Below are 26,212 nucleotides of genomic sequence, written 5' to 3' on the forward strand. Positions count from 1 at the left end.
ATCTCTGTTGTCCTTATCCTGAATTCCTTGGAGTGGGCCCAAGGATTTCCAGTGGGACTGGAATTTGGCCCAGTGTGCCACACTCCCATAAAACACAACTGTCTATTGGTTAAACAATGCCAAGCATGTCTCAGCCAGATGCCTGTTTACTGACTACTGAGAGAGAAAAGAAGCTCTCAGATGCTATTGCTTGGCTTTGCAGGATGTAGGACATTAATTATGAACAAATGAAATGATCACAAAACAGAGATGAGCCACATAACTTGGTTTGGCTGCAATTCCTGCTATATGAAAAAAAATGACTGCACAGGGCTTAGTGAACATTCAGTCTGCATTAAAAAATAAATTATTTTGTTATCTATTTGCTTAAGATAGTTCTTCACTTTCTTCTGCTATAAGGGATAATGGACCATAAAATTGGCTAAATTATTGTCCATTTAGCACAAACTCTTTCTGCAGTAAAGGAAGAATCCTGGTTCATTTTTCTGAGAAAACACTGTTCTGCTAAAAATGTCTTTTCTTTCCTAGAAACAGAGAAGTCCAGCACCATGAGATGGCACCCACTGGGAATGCACTGCTTGAGGGAATTGGGGCAGGGTGGTGGGTCAGTGACTACCTTAAAGCCTGGCCTTCCCTGGCACTTCCCCCACCTGACTCAGCCCAGAGCCCAAGCCTTGCAGGTACCCCTTAACCATCCACAGAGCACACCCAGCTCTGCCAGGCTGTGCTGCACCAGGGTCCCTCCCTCCCCACAGGGGAGAGCAGCAGGATGGGGAGCTGGGCCGGGCTGGGGCAGAGGAGCAGAGGCTGCTGGTGCCCTCAGAGCCCTGACCACTCTCCCATTTCAAGGCACAAACACCCGCTCTTGTCATTTGTCCCACCCCCTGGCACTGATGTGTAGATTTTCTTCCTGCAGCAGTGGCAGCAGCACTTTTCCTTCTATTTACGCCAAGAAGGCAGCAAAGTTCACACAAGCACCACCTCCTTGAGCAATCAGTTCCTGTGCCTTCATACCATCTCCATTGAAACGTTTCTCCTAGTTTTGGGCCTTAATTTTCCCTGTTTTTTTTTTACCCTATTCACCATAAAGAGCAGATGTTCCTGCTCTCCGACAAGATTTTGCGGATTGAGGACCAAAGCGTTTCACCTCTCAGTCTCTTCTTTTGTTTTTCAATCTTCCTTGGACCAATTGGTCCATACCTGCTCTGAATGCAGTGTCCCAGATTAGATGGATACTCCAGTGTCTGATGTTTTTGAATATACTCCTATAGAGGTAAAGGAATCTAAAATATATTTATTTTTATCAGTATCATTATACTGCAGACTCCTGTTTAACCCGTGACAATACCACCTTGTGTTTTTGCAGATCTTTTTGTCAAGCAGCAAATGTAATTTTATTACCTTGTGTTGTGCATTTGTTTATTCCAGCCCAAGACCATGATCTTAATCTTGTCCTAGTTGAATTTCTTTGGTTTTGTTTTTCTTTCACAGGCCATTTTTCCTATTTGCTGATAACATCTTGCATTCAAACCCTGCCCTTTACAGATCCTGAAGCTTCTTATCATTTGCAGATGTAATAAGCACAGACTTTTGCCCAGCAGTGGCTATTAACAAAGCCATTAAAAGACCTGCTCCGGAGCAGACAATGATGGAAAGCTTGTGATGTAATGTCTGCTGCCTTCCAGAGATGCTTCTCATCCAGCAGGGCATCAGCTCAGGCCCATCCCCAGGCCTATCAGTGTTTTCCTAGCTTTCTTAACCAGAATGTTGTGCCACACTGCCAGAGCCTTGAAAATCAAGATAAAGAGCATCTGTGGCTTCTTCTCTGGCCATTCTTTTCTAGAACAAAATAAGCTTGGTGTGATGTAGTTTTTTTTTGTTGTTGTTGTTATTTTTAGATCAGTCAGTTCTCTGGTAAGTGCTTTCAGACTGTTTCGGGAATTTGTCCTAAAGGTTCTAAGCTGGTGTAAAGGCTTTAGAATTCCCTAACTTTGCTCTACTCCCTACAGACGTTCTTCTTAAAAACAGACACTGTCCTAGCTTTTCCCCAATCTCCTGGCACCTTGCAGATGTCCACAACAGGTTTCCAGAAACCCTGCATCACGTCTCTGTGTATTATTCAGAGACGCAGTCCACCAGGCCTACTTAATCTTAAAATATTCTGCTTAAGTCTCTGCTTACGCTTTCCCTGCCCTAAGCTCATCTTGTCCCTTTGCCACCAGCATTGGCTCCATAGCACAAACACAGAGTAAGCATCAAACACCCAGTTCCTGAGGGTCATCTGTACATAGCACTTCTTTTCCATGAGAAACAGGTCAAATTTTTCCTGGTCTTCCTGCAACTAGTGAGATAATGATTTTTTTCTTGTATCAGGTAGCCGTTAATAATTTCAGGGAATGAAATACGACCTCCAGAAGACCCTTTGAAAACCTTAATGAGAGCTGGTTTCATGGGACGCTGTTTCTAGAACACCTCAGCTCAAAAAAGCAGCATATGGAGATGGACAGAACAAGGAAGAGCAAAACAATCCTGTAAAACTCAGATGCTGCCGAGCACCTCCCTCTCATCAAATGCATGCCACAAGTCAGAGAAGAAGGTACTCGGTGTAGCCACTCCCCTGCTGCCAAGACACTGACCAGAGGCCAGAAAAGTCTCACAGGGCTACACAGTCTGAGCCACGAGAAAATATGAAAGAAAGAGTTTGTTTTAAAGATAGTAGAAGGGGAAGAAAAAAGCAAACCTACGCCCCCCTTTCTTGAACTTTCCTTAATGACAGCGAGATGTTTCTTTCCCAGCAAAAGCTAACTGCTACTCCTGCCACGCCTGATGTCAGCTGGAGGAACAGATGGCTCAATGGTTCATTTCAAACTGTTCATTCAGCCAAACAGCACAAATTGCATTAATTGCCTCACAGTACGAGCAGGGAATATAGCGCTCCACGTGTCCTCGCTGTGAATCACTGCGACTCCTCATCACCATTCCCGCTTGACAGGTCAGTCAGGAACTTATCTGCATACTGGGAAAGGTGGGAAGAGAGGGAGCACAGCACAAGAAAATGCCTGAGTTACTCTGCGGGTAACAGAAGATGCCCAAAGGCTGATACAGCCTTCGACTTGGCTTTGGAATGGGTTCCTCAGCACAGTGCCACTTGCAGAAATGTCAGTTCTCAACATGAGAATGGTACACAGTAACACATCTACTGCCCAGCCCCAGGGAGCAGGAGGATCGAGACTCAATTACTCACCTTCTTCTTCCTATCCGCACTGAGAGCAGCAGCAACCTTCCAAGCACTGGAGGCACTTCTGTGGTGCCCCCCTTGCTTTGTCCCTTCCTGCATCAAAGGTGGCTTACACGCCCTTGGAGGTCTTGGTAGGCTACCTCAGACAAACAGAGTATCCCAGAACCTCCAGCCAGAGCACCTGGGGAGGGAAACCACGACAGGAAACTCTATACCTGCCTTCAAGGAGCCTCTGCGTCCAAGAACTGAAAAAACGCACATAGCCAAAGAGTTTGAAACAAATATGTCTTTTGTTTGTAAGATAGGAGCCTTGTATCTGTTTAATTTACTACTACACACGTGCACAAGCATCTGAAAAGTTCGTACAAAGGGTGAGTTGAGGCGAAAAGCTCTCCTTTAGGTTCGATGGCTCTAAATCTTGCCCAATAAATTATTTATTAGATGCTCTATAACCTGCTGAAAAGTCCTGGCCCCTTGCTCACCACTTGCAAGTGGAACATGTTAATATTTTGCCTGCTGAAGACACTACCTTTTTTTTTTTTTTTTTTTTGGACCAAGGGAAAAAATTTGAAAAACTGCCACATGAGACCAGAAGTTTAAGGATAGAGGTTCCCAGAATATGATCACAGAATATGATGCTTCTCTGTTACCCACTGAATGTATTTTCTTTTTTTCCACAACTTTAATCAAATACCATACCAGGAAAAGACTAACCTTACTCTCCAAGAGGTTGTTGAGGTTCCTGCTACAAAACATCCAAGCGAATCCTGCTGCTCTTTTCTTTTCTCTGCTTTAGAAGGAAAACCACTGCTGTTTCACCACCACAGGCAAAATGTCTGTACCATACCTGTGTGCATTGCTAAACTCTGCTTGAACCCCTCCTCCAAGAAAAAAAAACAACATGGAAAGACAAGGGCGAAATTAAAAATAAAAAACAACACATGTGCAAACCCAGACCTACAGTGAGGTATTGTGGTGTAACCCTCCCTAAATAGGCAGCTTGTAATGTTTATTGTAAATGGGTGACACCTGAAGGGCAACTCTTGCTTCACCCCCTGCCTGGTGGAGGCTCTGCACCTTCCCTCATTGCTTGTTCTGTGCTGGCCTCAGATCTCACAGGTTTCTAGAGAAGAGAGGCTCTTCACTGTTTTCTTCCCTTAAGCAGAAGTCAGCAGAAGGAAAAGGACACCTAATTGCATCTGACTAATGGAAAAAAAAAGATGTACTTTATACCATTAATTTCCTTCCCTCTTGCAAAGTTTGGGGGGAATAACCCCTGGATCTGAGTTTGTTTCACACTCTGTCTGTTGTGAACCTCTAGAAAAAGTGCAGCAAAATTCCTAGAGTCAAATCTTCTCCCAGGAGGAAGCTTTGCCCCTGGTGCTGCTTGCTGCTTCAGTCACGCTGTCTTGGTGGTGCTGAGAGCTCCTTGTGCACTGCCAGAAATGCCCTGTCCCTTGTGCCCCAGGACACCCCACACTGTGAGACTCCTTCCAGTAACAGAGACTTGCCCTGCTGTGTTTTCCCACACAAAAGTACCTCATGTGGTGCATTTAGGTGCTCAGAACTGGAGCATGATCATTTGGTCTTCCTTCTTTAGAAACAGGACCTCACTGTGATTCTGACTTCTGCCTCTTCTCATCCCTGTGGACAAGGTGGCCTTCTTTGTGCCCATGGGCTCCCTGTCTGCCATGGGCTAATTCCACCAAACCTTCGCAGGCCTGCAGTTCAGGTGAGCTGTTTCACAAAGCTTCTAAGCACTTCAAGAGCTTCTGCACCTCCATCTCTAAATGATCTCTCCTTCCTTTGGACACAAGCAAGCAGCTTCTGAAGTTACTGGAGAACTTCCAGCTTGTAGCAGGAATTAATTGAGACACTGATTTCTTCCTTTGGGGCTCTTTCCTGGGTTAGCTGCATTTTACCAGCATTTAACTGCATTCCACCCAACTCCACTGGCAATACCTGTGTGGGAGAAGGGGAGGGAGAAATGAAGCACAAAGCAGCCTGAAGGATCTGGAACGGCAGAAGAGGTGATGCAAATTACCACTGGCTATTCCCCTCCTCTGGGAGAGGGCAACAGGCAGCAGAGCAGAAGTAAGCCAAGCTGCAGACCTGCAACCTCAAATGTAATTTTTTTAGTTAATTTAAACAGGTCCATTAATTTAACAGGGAAAGGATGAGGCCATGCTTAGGAGCAGGTAATTTTAACGTTTAAGTCATAGTGCTGTGTTCAGTAATGTCTAAGAAACATGAGCTGCCAGAAAATCTGGCTTATTCTCCAGTTACTCAGCATTGGATGCACCAGAGGAACCCACAAGGCTTCTTTTCAGAAAGACACCTCCTGACTGATCATCCATTTCTTGATGCTCCAGTGGGCTTTTTTGGACAGGTCTTCCCTGTTGAGTTAGCTCCAAACAGCTGCAAGGCCAGGTATGCTCCCCTCCTTTCAAATTCTTCCCCAGGCTAAAGGAGCATTAATTCTGTGATTAAGCTAATGAGTGGGGCCAGACCAACACACAGAATAATGTTGGAGAGGGAAATGAGATAGTTCATGCTACAGAGCTAGTCAGCAGAGAACATGGCACAGAGTAACTTAGAGGTTTTTGTTGCAATGAGCTGCTCTGATCCTTCCAGCCTCACCAAACAATTTAGAAGCCCCCCTTACCAAGGAACTTCTCAAAACCTTGTAAAAGTACAAATAAATGGCATGAACTGGTTCCCATTTATCCATGTCTAAGCTCACGTTTTGGTACAAAACAGATCCAGTTTTTCCTACTTTGATTTAAAAAAACATACGTTTTTAAAGCTAAATATTGTTTACTAACAATGAGGGCTTTTGACACCTGACACCCAGGGCAAGTAAATAAAATGGAAATTTCTGCTTCTTAATGAGTAATAACAAGGTACTCGTAATGCTTTTTAGTTATGGTCCTGGCTACCAAGTCCCCCTTTTGTAAGAGCATAAAGGAGGGGCTAATAAGAGACCTTACAGCATCCTGATAAACCTGCTTTAGCAATTCTGGCAACATCTCTTTAGATTTATGCCACCATCAGTGGTAAGAGTTTGACCCTAGAAATGTAATGTCATGTACAGCATGTAAGACATCAGTGTGATTTTCCTGTTTTGTCTGAAAGAACAAGGCCAAATTCCTGTTTTTAGCTGCAGCTACATAATTATATTGTCAACTGCTCCATGTTTACCATCCTGGTTTTGTCCTGTGTGTTGTTTTTCTGTACTTTACCTTGATCTCTCCCATCTCCTTTACTGAAACTCCTGTACCTCTCTCACATAATCAAATATTTATTCTTTAAGTACCACCCAATGTTATGGCCATTCCAGCATCTCCATTTCAGCTAACCAATTCCCATTACCAGCTCACACCTGTTAGCTGTTTATCCATCCCAGAGCTGGTGGTCTCAGCCCAGCTCCCAGTCCGCCTGATAAAACAAGCAACCCTCAAGCACCACTGAAGCTAATGGTCAATTAAAATACAACCAGCCCCGGGCTAGTTAATTACCCTTTACTGTCAAGCTCAGTACAGAAGATGAGATTTAAAGCCAGAGGGACTGACCTGTGTCTTGGATCTAATGTGAGCAAAAGCACCCAGATCTGGCTCCAGTAATACACGTGTATCTTAAACCTCGTGTGGTGTTTTCCAGTCAGGCTTCTGGCTTGCTGCCTCCCTCCTGGGCTGCAGCCTGGCCCAGCTCAGCCAGCACACCAGCTGCACCTTCACCTTCCCTAGGGGATTAAGGGTCACCTGGATCTGCAGAGGGGAAGATGAAGGCTCACCCCAGTGACCTCCCCCAGGGCACCTGTTCCCTTCCCCGTGCAGAACCTGTGGAAGCACTGTGACCAGACCTCTGTGGTGAAGGGAGGAGCCCTCTCTGCTGTCTCTAGGCAGGACAGTGTTAAGCAGCTGGGTGACAGCAGGGACTGACTGCATCCTGCACTTGCTCACACCCCTTTCCCTCTCTGCACAGGCTGCTCGTACATCCCCTCATGATGGTGTGGATGGGCTTTCTCAACTGCCACCTCACAAAGTGTTTCATCGGACATGCTTGGTTACCAAGCCCAAAAAAAACCCCACACCCTGGAGAGTAACTCCTGGGGCTGAGGCCATGAAGCATGACTAATGCAGAGCTGAGAAACCCTGGCAGCCTGTGACAGCACAGCTGTAAAGTAATTGTTAATTCTGCTGTTGTTAACAGGAATGCTCCAGTTCCTCTCTCATGTGATTCGTCCCATGTTTCCCAATAACTGCTGCAAAACCAACAACCTGCCTCTTCACAGGAGGCAGCTCTCCAGCATGGAGACAGACTGTCCCGAAGTCACCTTTCCCTCCCTCCTCCACATTAATACAGGCAGTAGCAGAAGGCTGGCTCCTATCCTGCAAACACATTTTCAGAGAAAAAAAAAAAATTGCCTTTTTGTCATCTTTGAAAGGAGCAACAAAATGTAAAAGACCTCTTACCCTGATTAGGTTTTGCTAGTGAAAAAATGATCCATTAGAACATGAACTCATTAGCTGTAAGAACAGTCTTCATACAGAGACAGGTATGTCTTTCTCTTGGTCATCCATTAGTAGGATTTCCTTAGGAATTTCCTGAGGCAGGAGATGCTAAGAAGAAATTCTTGTTTAACATCTTAACAGCAGTTGTTTTTACCCTTGGGTTTGAATCTCCCAAAGGTGCTAATGCTTCGGCACCACTGCGTGTTAGGGCAGGGAACAGGCAGTCGGCTCTATGCTATGGTACAGCACATTTCCCAAGAATACAGGATTAGCTGTCAGTGCTCTGACATCCTCCTGAAACAATGACCAAAAAATGGATTCTTAAGAACACCATCACCTCCATGAAGACATGGTACTGAGGTCAAAATGAACAGGATTTTGTTTTACATTTGTTTCCTAAAGATGAGTAATTACTCATCATTAGTGCATTTTGGCGAAAAAAAGGCAAAATGCTCACTCTGCAGAGACTGCATGCTGTCAAGTAAAAATAGGCAAAATATTGTATTTGCTAATGCCTTTCTTATTCCATTTGTGTCAGAATTTGAACTAGTGTTGAACAATTAAAAAAACCCCAACCCTTTAAAATTTCATTTCTAAAACTTAGTGTTCCCACAGAAATTCATCTCTGAAAGCCACATCATCACCAGGAAGATGGGCTCTGAAGTAACTCATTTGGAGCCAGCAGTTGTCCCAGCAAACAAAGCATTTGTGTCTATGAACACACATCCAGAATGGGCCAAACTCTGATCTTGGTGCTCACCACCTCCCAGTAACTGTCTCCGGAACCACTCCTGGACAAAGCCCTGCACCAGGGAATTATTTAAGATGATAAAAAAGGGACATTCACACCAGTACAGAGAAGGGCTCCCCATATCAGCAAACCTGTTTGAGTCACTACTGCAGCCCCCTAGGCAGAATCCCTGCCTAGGATCAGTGCTGGCTGATGAGGCTCCCTACTAAGGCAAGCAAGAATTTGTCAGAGTACAAAAACCTCATACACGAGCTCTCCAAGGCTCTGTGCTGGGAGCTCCAAGCACCTACTGAAGGCAGTGAAGAGGCATTTTCTGCTTTGGCAATCAGCAAGAGTTATAATTAGAAATCAACATCAGAAATGTGACACTGGTATATATACATTTCAAATTTCAAAGCATGCTTGTCTTAGGAACAAACCCAGGTAGCTGATAAAAAAATCATGATTGCCTCAGTCTACAGTTTGGCCTTCCTCCCATCAAGGCACTTTGCTTTTAACTTCAGTGTGGGCAGAAAAATCCTTGCAGAGTTAAGGCTGTGGTACAAAACTCTTGCTGCTTCTTTAAACAGGAGCTGCACTGCCTCATGTTATCTCCCTAAGCAGCTATCCCACTTTAGCTTCCTCAGAGGTCAGCTATTATCTCTGCTAAGTACATCCGGTGTAGAAAGGAAATTCCTTAATCCTATTTTGTGGACCTGTTTTCATAGGCACAGCCATAATTCTCCCACATCCAGCCTGGGCCATGCAATAAAAATCCTTGATTGCCACTGCTGCTCTGTGCTGTACAGGAGACAGGTGTCCACCAGGAAAAGTTTGCTTGGGCTCTTAATTCTTGTGTGCTACAGCAGAGGTATGTAAAATTAATAGACAGCATTACTTAAAATGCAAAGCAAGAAACTGCATGGGTTTTCATGTCTACTAAATGATAACTACTCAAGTTCACAGCCTTTGACGAATATAGGAATCAGAAATATGACAAAAATTGGCAGAAATTATGTGCCTCAAGGAGTGTATTTCACTTTGGTCTTATTACTTAAGCCTCCTAGACAAGCTTATTACAGGATGGATGTTTCCTTCTTGCATTTGGGCTGACGCAGGGCCCACCTGCCCCTCTGGAGAACAATCTTCCTGCAGTTCTAGCACGTGCTTACAAAAACTAATCCCTCTACTTTTAGCTCCCTTTAAAGTAGACTTAGCTTCCTGGAAGAAGAAAAAGGCAGCACCAAGATGCTTCCCTGTTCTCCATATGCAACCATCAGGAGGAAAAACCAGACAAACCAACCACTTCACCTCCACCTGTGGTGTGAGATACCAGACCATGGGCATTTGCAACTGCAAATCACCTGGTTTTGTACTTATCCCTGGTAAAACTGAACAGCCAGAGGGTCTGTTGGAAACAGGAGGCAGAGATATTTAGGTCACTCCAGGAAAAACACAAAACCATAGCTCATACCCAAGCACGTCTAAGGATTCTCACAAGTGTCAGCTGGAAGCAAGTCCAACTCTCATTCAGCAGCACACTTGTGTTAGAAGCCCTGCCTGCAGCTCCCTTGTGTAGGCTTACAGAATAGTGACTCATTAAATACTTGGGGATTTTTCTTATCCTAGACAAGAGGAAAAACTTCCCTTCGAGAAAAGAAGGTGAGTTTGCTACACCTAAAAATGAAATGAAACAGTCCAATCAAAAGCTATTTATCACTGCATGAATCTTTACTGACCCATGAGTTTTTTAACATACAAGAAAAATAGTTCTGGATTGATTTTGTTTCTACACAGAAAACACCCCCTAAGCCCTGCTTTTTTGAATGACATCCTTCATTTCTTGTTGGGCAGAGTACTGAAATACAAAATTTAATACTATATGAACAATTTCAACAGAATATTTAACAAAAGGAAGTAAAAAGCTTAACACTTTTTTAAAAAGCAATATAAAAATCTGCATTAGGAGCAAAATGCAGGTCCATCCAATCACCCAGTCTGTAGGATCACTTAATCATTTTCTCCTGTAACAAAGAGGTGCACATTCTTCTTGGACTGTAGCATTTGAGCTGTGCGGTCTATGCCAACCACTGCAGCCAATTTCTGAGCATCGTACTTGGAGTAGAGCACAGTGCAAGTCCAGGTAGCATCCACCCCACTGTCTGTGGCCTTCAGCATGTTACAAATCTCACTGTAGAAGTGGGAGTACGTTGGTAACTCATAGAAAATTAGGTTCCTAATGCCTTTTATTGTGTACCTGTAGTAGAAAAAAACAAACAAACAAATTTGTTGCAAATTTATTTTACAAAATATGCATGTTAAAACATCAATCCTCTATCAGGTCTTCCAATTTCCATGAACCTCAGTGCACATCAGCTGTAGCTTTACAAACCCTGTGTCATGGACTGAAGACTAAACAGAGAAGTGGAATTTAGAGGGAAAATCTAACACTGCCAGGCACAATGGCTTCCTCTGAAGTACCAACCACCACCAATTTATGAAGCAGTCAGCCTCTTCAGCTTGGACTGTAATAGTGAAGACTGACCAGATCAGGCCTCATGAAATTTTTCATATTTGCCAAAACATCTGCTAATAGAAAAAAATCCTGTTCTTTAGGAACTTGTAAACAGCTCCAGTCAGGATGTAGCAAATTTTCCAAGTGGCCTCAGCTTGCTGTATTGCATTATTGAACCAATTACATACTCTTTCCAAAATTTTATGCAATTACTGTGGTACAGATGAACACAAATAAAAGGCCCAATGAATCCCATTTGCAGGCTGTATCACCCTGTCCTGACATCACTGGGACTTGGCAGCACTTACCTCCCTGAATAAAGCTTTGCTCCTAACAAAATAATAAAGTCTCTGCAAAGGGACTGCTGACAACAGGCAAAAACTTGAGAGTAAAGTTAACAGCTCTTATTTCAGTCAAAGAAGTCCTCAGAGGGATCCAACAGATTCGAAAAGCAGCAGAGCCCATCTATGACTAAGATCAGACTCTACCTTCAGAACAGCACACACGCAACTCAGAGGGAAAACTCGATCCACAATTCACCTTTTGTAGAAGTGGAAACGCTCGGTGAACAATAAAAACTGCTTCTCTCCCTTGAGAAAGAAGCGCCTTGCTCTGCAGACAGCAGCCTTTTTAGTGTATTCACAGATGTGAGTGAAATTCAGGTCCTCTTTCTTGAAGTAGTTTCGAAGGCGCACGTAGTCGAAGTACGATGGGACATAAATGAGCGTGTGGGACATGATGGCATCGCGGTACTCGGGCAGAACTTTGTCAATGAAAAACTGAAACCTCAGTTAAAGAAAATAAATACATTTTAACCAGAGTTAAACTTCAGCTTCCCAATACTGATATGAGCTCAAACAGGAATATCATCAAACAACAGACTACCAAAGATTTTCACTACATTTGTCTTTCTTTTAACTTCACAGGATTTCTACATGTGTAGGAGATAAAAGGCTTTACCAGCACTACACAATTCTGGTAGAGACTGGTATTTCTTCCCCAGACTATATTCTCCAGTGCCTTTGGCAAGGAGAAGGCCATTACTCCCCTCCACCTGTGCAGAGCCCAGCCTACACCCGAGGACTAATGAAGATGTACTGCTGTGATGAACCCACAGTGTGCTCTGCAGTACGCTCCACTAAACCCGAAATCGCAGTCACTGGGGCACAGCCTGAGACACACAGTACCTTGAGTCTATCACAGAAGTTACACTTTCAGCTTCTAATCTCCGAAAAACATGAGGAAGCTGGACCACAACGTGGCTGATGGAGCCAGTGAGTGGCATGTTGCGGACAGCAACCTGTGAGGAGGAAGTAGGATGTTTAGGGCAGCAGCATTCCAAAGGCAGGCACACTGCAGCCAGCTTTCTGCAGCTCACACATCTGACAGCACAAGGCTGTTTTTAAGAAAACCAGTGCACAAGGCTGTTTTTAAGAAAGCTCCAATACAAAACTACAGTCATGGTACACAAACCAGGTCTGTTAAATACACAATGACTGCTTATGCCCTGAATCCTATATATTTGAGATGGTCTCCTAAAGTTTTTAGTTTTCCTGTTTCTTTCAAAATACTACCAGTTCATGCATCTTACACAGTAGGAGATAAAAAAAAGGAAGCAGATGAACCCTCCATTTAACAACAAAAAATATAAACCAAGATAACTTGAGACTGTCAAATTAAAAAACCAAAATCCCATTTCTGACATGAGACAGCAGCTACTATGAAAGAAAAGTATCAAATAAGCATCACTGCATGAGGAGCAGTTCTTCATACCTCTGGCAAAGTATGTAGTGTCATGGAGATGCAGACTGAAACATTTGGGTGAGAGAAATGATAGGCACGCACAGTCTTTCAGCAACTGAGTTACAGAATTTTTCCTCATGTTGGGTTTTGTGTTCCTCTCCCCCTCCCTTCCCCACCAGCATTCCAGCTCCTCTGTGAACTCACCTGCCCAGCATAATTGAAGCAGTGTTTGTTGAAGACAGAGTTAATCTGGGGGTCCTGGAGAGCGCTGAACAGCAGCGTCTGCCGGTAGTACTTGGACCAGTTGTTGAGATTCAGCATCCGCACCCGGGAGAAATCCACCCCGTGGGAATCCAGAGGCAGCAGGTTAATGTGCTTCATCAGGTGCTGCACAGACAGATGGAGACACATCACTGCTGGCATCCCTGACTGCCTGCAAAAGCCTTAACTGCAGTGGGGAACAGGGCAGGGGCCAGCATGGCAGCACAGAATATAAACATCCAGCATCTCCCAAGACACCACTGTCTGGAATTTATTGACCACAGCAAGAGCAATTTACTTGATTTCCTGCCACAGAACTGAAAGCTACCATCTCTTTAGTCATCAGGAACAGTAACCTTTCCTTCCAGTATTCTCCTGGGGCAAGCATAATGGATTTGTTTGTATTAAAAGTCAATGTGCCCAAGGTTTCTGAGCTAAAAGAAGCCCAAGCACAGCTCAGCTCTCATCACATTCAGAGAAAGTTTGAAGAAATTCACTGCATTTTGCCCTCAGGGAATGATGCCTAGGACTGGCATCCCTGCCACCACTTGGCAGGCAGTTGCACCTAAAGGGAAAAATGGGAAGCAGGCTCCAGGACTCATTCATTGGATATTGTGTAGGCTCAAGTGCCCTTTCTGGGACTCCTGAGGAAAGATGATCTTCTGGACTCATCCAAAATGCCTAGTGACATCATGTAGTCAAAACATCTGGTCCAGGTACCCCTGAGGTGTTTTTATGTGGAAAATAAAACCCTACCATTTCAACCCTGAAAACTTCTACTAACCAAAAGCTGAAAAGCAGGGGTACTGCTGCAGACCTGCCACAACCCCAAGAGCTCTATTTTCATAAAATGTACAGGAAGCCCTTCATACTGTTTAACTCTGGACATGACTAATGCTTAGTACCTCTGCAGTCAGTGGAGACAAGAGGCAGCTCCTCTTGCTTTCTGTGAAAACCTGAATTAGGCTGTACAGATTCCTCACATGGCTGCAATCTGACTGAGACACTGGGCAGTCAGACAGCTGGCATAACTTCTCCCAGATGTGATTAAAGGAACCATCATTACCTCATGCTGCAAGATAATTAAAACTGTCCAAAAAACACCTCTGATGAAATATACTACTAAAGCACCAAACAAAGTTTTAGAGAGAACATGTCCTGAATACTACCAAAATCTGCAGAAAGAATATTCTTAGTATAAGGAAAATATCAGGGTGGAGGGAGGAAAAGAAACAAACATCCATGTCTAGAATCAAGTCAGTAAAAACCAGCAATGCTGCTCACTGCCAAAACTGAGTAACATCAGACCAGCAAGACCCAGCCCACCACAAAAATGAACACATATACGGAAAACGCACCAGAACGTGCTCCCAGTTCTGCATCAGGTAAATGTCTGCTTGATCAATTATGAGGATTTCTATTGATGACAGAAAATCAAAGTCTCTCTTCTTCTCCCCCTCAGCGCCAATGACAGTCCTGATGCCCAGGGGAGAGGCAATGATGATGTCTGAGGAGTAGAAGGGTGCATAGAGCCTCATGCTCTTCTGCAGAATCGCAACCCCTGTCCAACAACACCAAGAGCAATGTCTCAGTTAACATCAATTATCAACCACATTCTTCCAGCAGGCTCTGGAACAGTGATTCCCCCCATTTCCTCTGCCCACACTGATGAATATAGCTGGACACAACTAATCCAGCTGAAACTCTCCCTTCCCCAAAAAGTGCTTACCCACCCTACCCCCCTTTGACAGGCATTTGGAAAATTTTCATGAAGTTTGGCAAAGCATTTCTGTATTATTAAGATTCTCCATAATCCGAACAAAAATTTTTAACTGAAACATATTGTTTGTGAGTTTCTGCTGAACAGGGGAATGAGGAGACTGAACAACTTAAGAAAAAAAATGCAGAAATTAACTACTCCTTTCTCCTTAAATTCTGAACTTTGGTCTCTGCCTCTGGGTATTATAGTAACTTATTTTAACCTGTCATGAAAGTTCTGGGGTGGATCTCTTGACTAGCAACTGCCTTTATTCATAGGGCTGAAAGATTTGCTACTAAACCACAAAGGACGAGGTTCTTCATGTTACAATGATCAAAGGTATGACCAGTCTTGCACCTCCACTGCTTCCCACACCACGTGTTGCAGGGTACATTCTAAACCAGTTGATGCATCACCTCTCATGTTATAGACAGGAAAGGGAAGGAATCAAAGGAGTTTGTGTCATAACTACATGTTTTTCTAGTATTTCTAGAACCCACAGTTTTCTGGTCTTAAAAATCCAGCTAGTCCAGACCACATTCAAACCACCCCCTTCAATCTGCCCAACAAAGTCTCTCCAACGTCTCTCCCTGTCCATGTGAAGGCAGGTATCACGGGTACAGCAGAAGACCCTTCCAAGAATTCAGAGACAGCAGTAGGGACGCCTCCTGCTGTCTATTTCAACCCATAAAAATGGAAAAAGAAAGAAAAAGAAGAAAGGTTCAATTGGTTGAATTTCCAAGAAGAAGACATCACTTGTCACAGCATATACACAGTTTAGAAACATCAAGTCTTTTTTCTGTTTAAAAATGTGAAAGAGTGGTGGTTTCAGTAAGACATAACAAATGTGCTTTAAATTAGATCTTTGTGCAGAAGTAACAGGGTGTGCAGCACAGTAAGAAAGAGAAATTATTCTGCTTCTATAATTTGCTTCTGCGAGTTAACAGCACTGAAAGTTTCTTCAATCATTTCTTAACACTTAGTAAGTGGAACAAGCAGAGTGTGGTATGGGAGAGGACTGAAAGGAAAATTATTATGCTACTGAAAGTAAGATGCTCTCAGCCTGAGAGATATTCACTGGGGAAGAAGGGAAGACTGAGTGCGACCTGCTCACATCTTCCACTGCATCATTACATTTCTTGGGGTGCCAATTTATCCTTCAAGATGCAGTATTTCAAAAGCCTCTGATCTGCCAAGTTAAGTTAGAAAAACTGCCTTCTCACCTTGGCAGCTCCAGGAACCAAGCCACTAGCTAGTTCTCTGCATACTGAGTTACTAAACAGCATTAAGATTACAGTATTATGAAACAGTCTCAAATTTTCTGCTTGTCCAACACTCTTACTTTGCTGGCTACCCATTTGCTTTCATGAAAACCATGGGAAGCACAGCAGAAAACTGCTTTGCTCAGTATTGAGCTTTAATTTTGTTCCAGCCATTACAAGAGACATTGTGAACCTGCTAATTAAACCCAAAAGATTTTTTTTTTATAACATGAAAAGACTTTGCTGCATAATCAAGGCTATCTTGAAAATGAGGTGTGGGCAGTCCTGCTAGAATAAAGCTGTCGTTGCATTTTAAATGATTCTGAACTTGTTGTGAAAATAATTACTTTTCTATTTTCTCTTCTTTTTTAAGTTCTGGCAAGGCAAGAAAGATTTTCAGAAAAATCCAAGTTGTCAGTACAAAACCAGCAGGAATACCACACAGCCTAGAATCTCACCAAAACTTCCAGCCCTGATAGCTCCTAGGCATTTGGGAAGAATTTGTTACTTAGCAGTCTTGATTTTTACAAGCTAAAAATCATCAGTTCAGTAGGTCCTTACCAATTCTGAAGTGGTCATCAATGTTGCCAGAAAAGATGGCTTCATAATCTTCAGGTCTTTTCAGGTTGGGGGGCTTCTCTTCTGGGTCAGAGCCAAACTCCCCTTTGAAGCGCTTTTTATTGCTTACATCTATTTTTTTCTTGTCATTCACTTCGAGAAGACTGATGAAAGCATGCACAATCCGCAGAGCACATTCCCTGAAGGGCACTATCATCAGTACCTGTGCAGATCAACCATTACAAGAGAATAACCCATAAAATGTGAACACTCGCTGTTAACTGTATGTTAATGAAACTTTTGGCTTGGATCTGCCCCCATGGAGCATCCCAAACATCAAAACAAAGCCATTCTGACAAGCAGCAGCAAGGGAAGATGCACTGGGATGCAGTGGGCTCTTGAATTGGTAGTGGCCAGCAGCTCAGCCTGGTTTCCCAGCTCACTCACGATACCAGTACAGCAGAAGTGAAAACTAAGCACGTGCTCCTGTCCTCCCTAACCCCCAGGCAAGCAAGAGTTCCTGTGACACAGGGACAAGGTCAAGGGCAGGCTCTTGGATGGGTGGCAATAGTCCCTGCACAGAACTCCAAAATATAAATGGCTAATGGGGGAGTTAACATAGAAACCAAAGATTTGCCAGGCATGCAGCAAACACTGAAAGCCAACTCTGGAACTACTCAACAGGCAGCTGGCACGCTGGTGACAGGCTGCCATAGCTGAATCCACCTGGCTATCAACTAGAGGTTGCTGTGAATCCAGCTAGGATTGGTTTGGGGCCCACTCCCCCAACTACGACAGCTGGCCTTGACAATGGGGCTGGGATTCCCTGAGGTACTCCCAGGTACAGAAAGATCCTTCCATGCAGACAAGTCCTTACAACTGCCTAAGGACAAAAAAATTTCTGGCACGTCCCACACTGGGTGACAGCCTCCACTACCTGCACTGATACTGAAGATTGATGTGGAGGCACCTGTCTGCACTGGCAGATTTAGACAGGGATGCAGGAAAACCTGTCCAACTGTGGTGGTAGGGGGACAAACAAAGATATAAGTCAAAGTCATGGCTTGGCACAAAACCAGGCTGGCTAACAACCCTGAGCTCACTGCTTCTCACAGGGCATTTTCCCTGGCCATGGAAGACAACCTCCAGGCATGATAAAGGGATGTGGAAAAGCACATGCCCAGGAACACATCACCTGAGAGAGCAGCAACAGAAATACTTGTGGATAAACTACCAGGATGTTTGCATGGCCTGAGCAGCCAGGGTGGGGACGAGGGAATCAGAGCTCTCTTACCTTAGGCCTAGTGAGCCCCTGATCCCTGTAGTCATCGGTGTCAGTCCCTGGCTTTCGGTCCCTCCGTTTGGTGTTGTTGCTGAGCACCTGGGCATTGGCCTTGAGGACATGGTTCAGGGCATGCAGGCAGTAAGCATGCCGGATTTCTTCTCCGTTTGTTAAAGCATTTCTTTCTGGATAGAGCAAGTCCCGGTATGAATTCATGATACAGAAGAGCTCTCTTTGTAACGGGGTAAAAGGGGAATCGCTTGGTTTGTCCACTGAGGACAGAAATTGTTTATTCACTTTTGGCCAAGTCGATTCCAAAGGCTTGTGGAGATGAAGCTGTTTCACATCAACTTCTTTGTCTGCTTTCAAAGTTTTATGTTTCTCCAAAGTGGAAGAAAAGATTAGTTGACCCACCCTTGGCCACTGAAAAAAAAACAAGTCAACAACACTGAGGAGTCATATGTACCAAACCCTGCACACTTGAAAGCATATCACCACAGCTGGTGATATCAACTTTAATCAAGTTCATGAAATTAAGGAAATTATCTTTTCATAATACAAGTGGAAACCTTTTTTTTAATATGCAATCCCTTTCAGAGTCTACCAGGATAAATGAGCTTCAGCTCTGTAGATCTGGATAAGTTTTGCAGAGATGTATCTATAACTGCTCCCATGCCAGAAGAAATTGAGGAATTTTCTGCCTAACCCACTCAGCAAACCAGTGCCTCAAACCAGGGACAAGGTGAGAACCCTGGAGTCCAACTATGCTTACCAACTGGCCCCACTGAGGTACATACTTTGATTAAAGATGAAAATAAACCCATTAAGGGCTAATCCCAGAAGCTGTGATTCAGTTGCTAAATGCAGTCTTGTTGGATGTCTGTCTGATTTTGAACAGCTATCAGTGTAGTAGAGGAAAACTCTAAACTTTAAGCCTTCTGCCATGCAAGTTGTCCCAAGCTGTCCCTGTAAAGTAGCTACACCAATTTAAGCAAAGATATATCATGCATTGCTTCAGGTGGCACTGGTAATTTTGGCCATGTGCCAAAAAAGTAAATTAAATTAAAGAAATAAAAAAAATCACAGCTTTCTCTCTGACTAACTAACCATTGGATACCTTCCAATGAATGTCACCTAGCATATGGCTGACCAGAATGGGAGGCAACTCTCCAAAACAAAATCAGATGTGGAAAAGTTATGAAGAAAAGGTTTTCCTAAAAATGAGTATTTTGAGAACCAGTACTCTCTGTCAAGCAAGGAGGTGCTTTTCTGGTACTGTAATCCACATATTACTGCCAGAATTAACAATGTAAGTAATAAATTCCCCTTCACTGGCTTGCAAATGGGTATAGGGACAGAGCCATCCTGAAGCAAGAACATGAAAGTGCATCACAAGTACTTTTAAAAGTGTACATGGTCACCTCAGAAGTTCAGCTGCAGAGCACATCCCTGGCATCGTCCTATCACCACTCAGAAACAAGCCTTGCTTCCACCCCCAGTCAAGGTTTTGGGACTACAGCTCAAACTCTAAAGCTATGTTTTTCAGATGTGTCACCATATGCCTTCAAAACAGCAGACTTCACATTTCAACTCTTACTCAGCAGTACGTGAAGAAGAAAACAGTTCAACAACAACACAGCGACAAAATCTCGATAATTCTAGTGCCAACAGCTACTACTAATAATTATGATCTACTTCACTTGTATAAAAAAAGGATTATTTTAATCCAGGCATCTTTAGGAACGCTGGATGGCTACAAAACATTATTACCTGGCTTTGACTTGAAGTTTTAGGAAGCGAAGACATCTTCTCTATTTCTTTATCTTCAAGTTCTTTGTCCATGTGCTGTTTAAATGGATCTATTTATAGCAACAACAAAAAACCAGCCTGAGAACTATTGCAGCTAATAGTAGAATCAAGTTGCAGAATGGATTTGCAAATGAGATGAGCAGTTTCCATGCTGGCCAACACCACAATTAAAACTAGTTATTTCAAAGCACTTGGAGATGAGAGAAAGGTTGTCAAATTCTCTCTGCGAAGAACAGAGAGAACAGATTTGACAGATTGCTTTTAAAATGAAAAGAAGCACTTATGGAAGTACTAGAATTTTCAAGCACTAATCAAATGTTAGACAGGAAAACAGTATGTAGTGGAAAACAGTGGCAATTTTTTGCCTTAAGCTCTGACATGTCCATTGCTTGCAGGTGAAAAAGCCTGTCAATAGTAAAGTCCCAAGAACTTGCTCCTAATTTACAAACAGCTCTGCCCAGGGCTTTGGCCAGTGATATGAACACAGTTTGTAGTAAAGCACAGAAATATTAAGCGAGTTTTGGTGAAGGGAGGCAAAAATTGCCTGAAGTGAGAAAAAGTCTGATTTTTCTAATCAGCATTTCTTTTTGGAAAGGAGAGGCAAAGAACTGTTAAATCGTATTATACTCAAAGACAGTGGCACGCACAAAGTCACATGCAAAGCTTGTTTTGAAAGCCAAACCCTGTATTCCTGCTTGCAGCACAGCAGCACTCACTGCATCAAGAAAACTAATTAGGGAACACTGGTGCTTGCCAACAAATATCCACCCCACACACAAGTTACCCAGGCAAAAGTCAAGACATTTACTGATCATGACACTGAAAAAAAATTGAGAAAATCTTCCCAGAAACACAAATGAACACGATATCACTTAATTGGACTGCAGGCTCTCTCCTCAGTTGTTTTACTGATTCCAGCATTTTCCCAATAAAGTAGAGGGAGTAATGGGAGGCATTTTCAGGAATTTTAGTGACCCTGGGACCAGAAATTCATCCCCTTTCTGCTATCTTAGGTGACTCATTTTCTGCAATAGATTATAAAGACACTTCCAAGCTACAAGAACCCACCGAGAAGTAGTGCATCATTTATAGGTGGAACAAAGCTGTTAGGATACTTAGCATGCAGTTGGAGAGCTACTATTCTCATTAAAATGCAATGCCAACAGCCTAAGTCATATTCTCATGGTAACAAGAACGAGCTGTTTTTTCTATCACATGGCCCTTTGATGCTTCCACACATTTCATGTATCACCCAGGCTGCCTCCCAGATCTAATGTCAGCTGCTGCTCCAAGATGACAAGCCAGCATCACTAGGGATGCTACAAACATATTTCTCTCTCTCAAACGACGCCATCTGATATTAAAGCCACAGAGCATGAAATCTGAGCAGAAGCTGTGCAAGTGCCAGTGTGTGCCATGTCGCTGAAGGATCGCACACCCGTGCAACACAGTTATTTTGTTACATATGGTGGGACGACTCCAACAGCGGAGCTCAGATGCATCTAACAGTGCACTGAGATTCTGGGATACACCCTTTAAAGACACTACATGTGCTCTGCTGATGCTTCATACTGTCCTGATCCTGGTGCAGTCAGACTCCTCTGCATAACCTTCAAAATTCTGAGGGCGCTGAGCATTTGTCTAAATTACTGTGGCTGCTCCAAGCTTCTCAGAATCTGACCTCTAACTCCACTGAGATGTGAAGAATGCCCTCACAGGTCAGCTTTGTGATTATCTCCTGTGCTGTTTGTGCCAAGAATAACTTCCACAGTCAAGTGCAAGCTTGCAGAGCCCTTTTTATTACAGTGGCTTTTAAAAAGACTATTAGAGCAGCAGAACAAGACAACACCCTCCACACACTTTTCTAGTTCTTGATAATATGTCAAGCTTTACCAGTCATAGCAGAAACCCCACACAAATCCCAGTTCCCAGGGGCTACAGAGAACAAATGGTTCAGCTACACATCTGCATTAGTGTTAAGGGTCCCTTATATAACCAGCTGACATGTGGGCAGTACAATGAATAAGGTGGTGGAAGAACTTGGAAGCTATATAGCCTATCGCTAGGGTGTTGGATAATTTAAACATGTTTACAGATACTCCTCTAAAAGCAGATCCCTAAACACAAACACACACTGTTTTACCTTCTGGAAGAGCTTGTGAAGAACTGCTGTCTCTCTTATCTGCATTGCAATCTCCACTCTCCTCTTCCATGAAATTGGTTTCCAAGCTAAATTCAGATTCGTGTTTCACATCAGTAAACTCCTCAATTACTCCATGACGTGGGTCACAAGAGGTATCTGTGCCATCAGCCTGCTCCTGGCTGAGTACCTGCTCTGCTGTGTCTGTGACTGTCAATGGTTAGAAAGAAACAGGTTATTTTCTCCTGGGAAAGTTATTGTCGGTAGATGTTGCTCCCTTTGAGCTACTGATTTTTTTTCTCCCAGTACTGTATCAAAAAAGATAAAAGCAGGCTTTGTATTCTACCATAAAGATGACTTTTGGCTAGGATGCCAAATGTTACATAACACAAAATGTGGTCCCCCCGGAGAAAATTAAAGAAGCAACCTATTTGGGGAATATAACTTTTAGTTTCCAAAGACCCCAAATAACTGAAAATGATAAAAAGTTGACTCCTCTCTCCTAGCATTTCTTTGCAGACTTCATGAATGAGGATACCTCACTGTAAAGGCGGCGGTTTCCTTCCAATTTTCATATTCTTTCCTGTGCTGTGAGGCAAACCTTTCCCTCCTCTCGATGGCACAGCCAAGCCAGATGCTGCTTGAGAGAACAGCTTGTGTCTCCCATGAGTGGGTGAGAACCCCTGGTCTGCTGCTCCATGTGGATTTCCTCTGTGCTGCCGCACAAACAACATCTGAGGAAGCAGCAGCGGGCTGTCTGGCGCAAAAATGAGCACAGCTACCCTTTCCCCTGCTAAATCCTTCAGCAACTGCTGCTCCCACCCACACAAAGCCAATGGAGCAACAGAGTCTCCAAGGCAGAAGAGCACCCAGCCAACAGCCAGTCTACAGCAGGATCCTGGCTAAAAACATTTGTTAGTCAAACAACATTTACCAAAGAAGCATGGGAAAAGAAAAACTACCTTCTTCCTCCTCTGGAACATCATTCTTATCTTCTTCACCTCCCTCTGCTTCTCCAGTCTCCTGGGATCTTTCGCTGTCCATTTCTGCCTCACTTTCCTCAGGTTCTTCTGATTCACTTTCATCTTCCTCTTCCTCGCTTTCAGACTCAGGGGAGGTCTTCAGGGTAGCCAGGAGCTTATGATATCCAGAGACCTGTTCCACTTCAGTTTCTGAATCACTTTCTGCACTTGATTTATCAGAATCCTCAGACTGGAAAGGAAAACACGACTGTAACAGCAACAACAGTAACAGCCTATTACGCAGCAAGCAAATACCCTTACCTCTAATGGCTCTGTCTTCCCTCTCCCATGAAACCCTTACATAAATGCCATAGAAAACCCATAGAACCCACAGAAAAGTGGAATTTTTCAAAATCCACCATTTTATGCCAATAATTATGCTGGATATCCCCATTTAGATTTTGAGAGCATCTTGGGATACAGACTGAAGTGCCTCATTCTGCACCAATTTGACTTGGAGCATCACAAAACCCAATGCTTTCAGTCTCAGCTGAGTGAGGTCACTTGATCTCCACAGGCAAGGCTCTGACTGACCTGGCACTAGAATCTTCTAAGAAAACCACATACAGATTGAAAATTGTAGAAGGGCATCCATACAAGGGACAGAGCATGCTGGACATGCTTCTGGCTTTCAAGAAGGTAAGTGAAATAGCTGTCAGTGGACAGTGGTTCCCCAGGTAGTTGGTCAGGTTTGGTTCAGCTGTACAGCTCTACACTGCGAGCAAGCCAGACTTGAGCCAGTTCTGTCCTGGGCTTGCACAAAACAATACCCAGATTACAGCCAAAACTGTAGTGAAACTGTGAGTATCAACACAACACTATTTACTCCTTTCTTAGCTCCTTTTAGCCCAAAAAGGAAAAAAAAAAAAATCGGTAAATACTATGTTAATGCACAAAATTGCTAAAGGAAACAACTGAAACAGAGTAATTAATTTTTCCAAACTAAAACTTTTAAATCTTTTATTAATCTGATGATACAGGAGGTTATGAAATCCTGACTGAAAGAAAAGTAAAGCACTAGCAATTTGAAGGAGTATTCACATATTTCTTTGTTCAACAGAGAAGAAAATGTCTCCTAATTCGTGCAACACTAAGTTTATCAACATTATTAAAACAACTTAAAGCACGATCTAATTTTCACTGTGACTAAATAATACACAAAAAAAGTTAAGAACTGCAGTTATTTCCTGCTGCTTCTGCCCTCTGATGGTATTACAGTTTTGAGTTAGACATTACAGAGAACAATTCAGAGCCACACAAAAATCACATTCATCTTTTTCTCCTAAATACTGTTTTTCCAAGTGGAATAACTTAATCAACCTGAATAAGTTGGAAACATGAAATGCTAAGTTTTTCACTTCACTGAACTACACAAAGATGAAAGTAAGGAAGAAATAAAAATACATTACCAGTTCACATATTTGAGTTGTTTCTGGTCTTCCAGAAACCCTGAAAAGAAAGCACTAAAATATCTTACTCTGTCAATGATGAAAGAAATGTCCCAGGATGAAAGAAATGAGGGGAAGAGTGAATTGATTAGTTATGCAAGTTTAAAGAAGTTAAAAGAAAGCTTAAAAGCAAATCATCACACATGTCTCCCTAAGAAAAAAGACCCTTAAGGGTCACCCTCTCAGGTGATGCGACCCTCTGTACATGAAGCCTAAGTGCTCAGGCATTACAACTTATCAATAAAAATTTTAAAGGAAAATCTTTATGCTTTAATCTCTGTGATTAAATGCTTTAATCAGAAAATGAGGTCTCAAAAGGAATTAAAAGAATCTAGCTAGAAGGGTAGTTTGTAACAAAGTTAACCAGAGACAGAGACTACTAGCGCTAAATATTGGTCTGTGAAGTGGGAAAAAGACACAAACTAAAGGTAAAACAGCATTAACTAACCAGTGTTGGGACTGCAATTCTTCAAAGAAGCCACTGTACAAGCTGGGCTTAAACTAACCTCAACTCCTTCAAAAAGATGCAGAGTCTTGTGCGGGACTGAGCATCACTGTACACACAGGACATTCTCTCCAGCAGGCCTTCCATCCCAACCCACGTCGGAAGGGTCCCAGGGGACACCCAAACAACAAACTTTAACACTGTGTGCCTGCTCCCAAAGGCTTTACAGCAGCAGCACAGATGGCACAGCATTTGGACTATGCAGCTCTTTCCTTAGAAGTTTGCACGGGGGTACAGAAGGAAGGTGGTCATTTTGACAGAAGGGCATCCCGCCGAGGAGGGAATGGCTCTTGTTACACAGATCTTCGCTGCTTTATTTTCATACCCTCTCCGACATCAGAAAAGAGCACGGAGCAAACAGTGGGAAAACTGGATCCCTGACAAGCCAAGGGACCGGCCTGGCATTAAAATGGGAGCCCACCTCGCACTCCGCCGCTTCCCCACTCCTCGTGCCAGCCTCCGGGCTTCCCACAAGAGTTTACATTTGTTGAAAGTCATTCCGAGCCGAGATTTCCTGCCTCCCGTTCTGCTTTCGCGATTCCCGGCTCACGAGCGGCAGTGCGCCACGCAGCTGCAGCTCCCCTCCTTCCGTCGGGAGCCCAGGGGAGGCGTGACAGGGAGCGGTCGCCGCCCGGGCTCCTCGGCCCTGCGGCCCCGGGACCGAACCGCGGGGCAGGGACGGCCCCGCGCGGGCTCGCCCAGCCCGGCACTCACTTGTCATAGAACGGGTGCTCCTCGCCGAACTCCCGCAGGTGCTTCTTCTGCTTCTTGCTCAGGCTGCGCAGCAGCTCCCGCCCGGCTCGCCGCTTGCCCATGCCGGCCCGGCCCGCTCCACGTGGGTGCCCGGCACGCTGCGCTGTCGCACGGCGGGGGCGGGCACCGCCCGGTGATGCCGGGGCGGGCGTCGTGCCCTGGGAAGGCGGGGTCTCGGGCGGCTGGAAGGAGAGGCGGAGGGGGGGTGAGCTCACGGGCCGGCCTCGCCTCGTCGCTGGCGGCCAGTGTGTCGTGCCGGGAGCGCGTTTATGCCTGCGAACCGCACTGGGGAACACAAGTACCGGCAAGGAACGCTTCGTCCCAGACTGTGTCCAAAACCAACCTTGTCCCGAAGCTGCGCCCCCCGACCCCGAGCTTGGTGCGGGCGGTGACGCGTTTCCGCTGCCGGAGCGGCGCTGAGGCTGACGAGCAGCGTGTTCGCAGCGGGGCGGGCATCGCAAACCCGGGCCCCGGCACTGCCTCGGGCTGACAGAGCGGAGGTTGTAATGAGGGTGGGTACGAGAGATGTTGAAGACCTGCTGTGTTTCTCTTTGCACCGGATTCGCTGCAGCCTCAAGCTTTTGTGTATAACATTTTTCCCGGGTACATGTGGGGAGATATGATTAGACAAGCTCTGTTGTTTGCCCAAGAAAAAGTCACTGAGAGGAAGCAC

The 26,212-nt window shown here is 44.2% G+C and overlaps 1 protein-coding gene across 3 annotated transcripts; it reads right to left on the minus strand.

The window, feature by feature from the left end:
- Nucleotides 1–10,291: 10,291 nt before the first annotated feature.
- On the minus strand, nt 10,292–25,632 carry UTP25 (UTP25 small subunit processome component). Of its 3 annotated transcripts, none has more exons than XM_082299459.1 (12): nt 25,501–25,632; nt 24,243–24,282; nt 22,774–23,023; nt 21,815–22,021; nt 19,633–19,721; nt 17,875–18,285; nt 16,584–16,803; nt 14,360–14,562; nt 12,945–13,127; nt 12,185–12,297; nt 11,538–11,783; nt 10,292–10,739 (listed from the first exon to the last, which is right to left on the minus strand). In XM_082299459.1, the coding sequence occupies exons 1-12, from the start codon at nt 25,599–25,601 to the stop codon at nt 10,493–10,495; spliced, it is 2,310 nt and encodes a 769-aa protein (XP_082155585.1). In that variant the 5' UTR covers nt 25,602–25,632; the 3' UTR covers nt 10,292–10,492. The 3 variants fall into 3 exon arrangements, 2 of the variants coding, with proteins under 2 accessions (XP_082155585.1, XP_082155586.1); XM_082299460.1 differs by lacking the exon at nt 25,501–25,632 and adding an exon at nt 25,208–25,294; XR_014227167.1 differs by having other exon boundaries at nt 10,614–10,739; nt 11,538–11,776.
- Between the last annotated feature and the right edge of the window lie 580 nt (nt 25,633–26,212).

The sequence above is a fragment of the Coloeus monedula genome, assembly GCF_965178545.1.
Source record: "Coloeus monedula genome assembly, chromosome: 2".
Lineage (NCBI taxonomy): Eukaryota > Metazoa > Chordata > Aves > Passeriformes > Corvidae > Coloeus > Coloeus monedula.